At 43.7% G+C, this 2,014-nt stretch overlaps 1 protein-coding gene across 1 annotated transcript; it reads left to right on the top strand.

Moving 5' to 3' along the window:
- Positions 1 to 554: 554 nt before the first annotated feature.
- LOC135714996 (protein FAM193B-like) lies at positions 555 to 1,602 on the top strand (the record flags this gene model as incomplete). The annotated part of the gene is made up of 1 exon (XM_065238401.1): positions 555 to 1,602. A coding segment is annotated over one exon (892 nt), but the record flags the coding sequence as incomplete, so codon positions are not given.
- Positions 1,603 to 2,014: the final 412 nt, after the last annotated feature.

Genomic DNA, 2,014 nt, shown 5'->3' with positions numbered 1-2,014 from the left:
ACTCTGATCGAAATTTGTTTATCGACGAAAGTATATATAGTATATACTGTATATATTTTCTTAAAAGTTATGTTAAAAACTACTTTAGAACATTTCATAATCACCAAAGCACTTTAAATTTGAGCTCAGACCCCATAGAGTCTTAAAGCGACCCTGGACTATCAAACGACCATGTATTTTCAATAAAGATGCGCAGCCACATATTTTACTGATGGAAGGTATGAATTGACCAATTATACACATTCCTAGTCCATGACGCTGTTACAATAATTTCCCCAATAAAACATATTTAGGTTGAAGTTTTGTGAAAATATCCAATTATATGCATGACAGTCATCCATTTTTGACTGTCATATTTTCATAGTAAATAAGTTCAAATTTATTTGCCGATATCACAAACAATCTTTTTGTATTGACCGAGTGACTTAAAACAAATAACTGCTGAAATTAAAGCGTTGTCATTCACAAGATTATACACTAAACCGCTCATGTTTGCGATTCGCAAATCTGGCGACCCTAATCCATGATCCGATCTTAATCCGCAACTGTCACAGAGAACCGATCTTATCACCCGTTTTCCATGTCATCTTCTCCCATCCCTTCTTTCTCTCACTCTTGTCTTTGCAGAACGATCGAATAACCAAACTGAAGATCGATAACAACCCGTTCGCCAAAGGGTTCCGCGAGACGGGCCAGTCCCGCTGCAAGAGGAAGCTGGGCAGCAGTAGTGGCAGCAGCAATACATCAACGTCATCTTCCTCGTCGTCGTTGTCGTCCTCGGGAACATGTGGCCAAATGACAGATGACGAGGATCGCAACGATCTGCAACAGCTCCACGAGGCAAAGCGGGCCAGATCAAACGAGTTGTCCGATCCGATGGACCCCGGGCGGCTGCTGATGGGAGGAGGAGGAGGAGGGTTGGACGATGGCATGGGGTCCGACGTGCTGCGGTTGCACATGCAACGAAGGTTCCCACCCGGGTCCTCAGCGGCAGCTGCCGCCGCCAACGAACTACTGATGCGTCAGTACAATCAAATGTTTAATCCCAGCTGGATGGATCTGATGATACCGTACTTCGCTCGAAATCCTTACCATCAACCGATGGGACCGCAACATGCTCCTCCTTCGCAAATGGGACATCCCTTCCTACCGATGGTGAATCATCATCCGCAAGCGACGCTACTTCCTGCCCCGGTGGCGCCGCAAATATCACCCACGGAGTCCATTCCCGAGTCAGACCGATCATCGGCCTTCAGCGTGACGCAACCGTTGAGTTCGGAAGATCTGCCGCCAGTTCGATCATCACCTGCCCCTCGGTTGGCATCACCGGTGGAGTTGCATTCTGCCAGCAACGGTGGCAATGCTCCTCCCAGCGATCAACGGGATGGCAATAACGATGATAGTAAGAAGGTGAACTTCAGTATTGCTTCCATTTTGCTCTTATAGGACTGCTAGTGTGAGTGTTTGTGATTTAGATTTTGCGGTTTCTGTATAATACTCCTGTGTGTTTATATTTATAACTCCTTCGGACACCTCATTGTCAAGTGCCTTTGCATTTTTACGAGAAAGTATTGAGATTGTGAATAGAATCTATTGCTTTGAATAAATGATATTATTTGATTTTACATTACACAGTTGGAAAAGAGTTTCATTTCGTTCCGAAAATATCTTGAACTATCTTTACTGATTTTGACGAGCTTGGCAATAATACCTTTTGGCATTACATTTTCAAGAAGATATTCCTGTATTCCTTTTGAAGTTTCCCATTATTCAAATTTCACCAATTGTCTTTCCCAGCTAAACTAAGATCGTCTTGGCATTGTTCTCTTGTTCAAAGCTTAGCCCTCTCGAGCCCATCCATTCTTCAATTCTTCTCCTCAAGTAGGGCCATCATTGTGAACCATTCTACAGTGAAATTAAATTATCCGGTAGCCCGGCTGGCTCAAGCAAATATTTGTCCACCTTCACAAAGCGAGGAAAGATTGGTACCAAAGAAAGAGTTTCTTTTCCCAAA

The sequence above is a fragment of the Ochlerotatus camptorhynchus genome, unplaced genomic scaffold (genome assembly GCF_037179485.1).
Source record: "Ochlerotatus camptorhynchus isolate MF236.1 unplaced genomic scaffold, CSIRO-AGI_Acam_v1.1 ptg000777l, whole genome shotgun sequence".
In the NCBI taxonomy this organism is placed as follows: domain Eukaryota; kingdom Metazoa; phylum Arthropoda; class Insecta; order Diptera; family Culicidae; genus Ochlerotatus; species Ochlerotatus camptorhynchus.
Note: the sequence above shows the minus strand (reverse complement) of the source record. Positions and strands in the feature narration are given on the sequence as shown.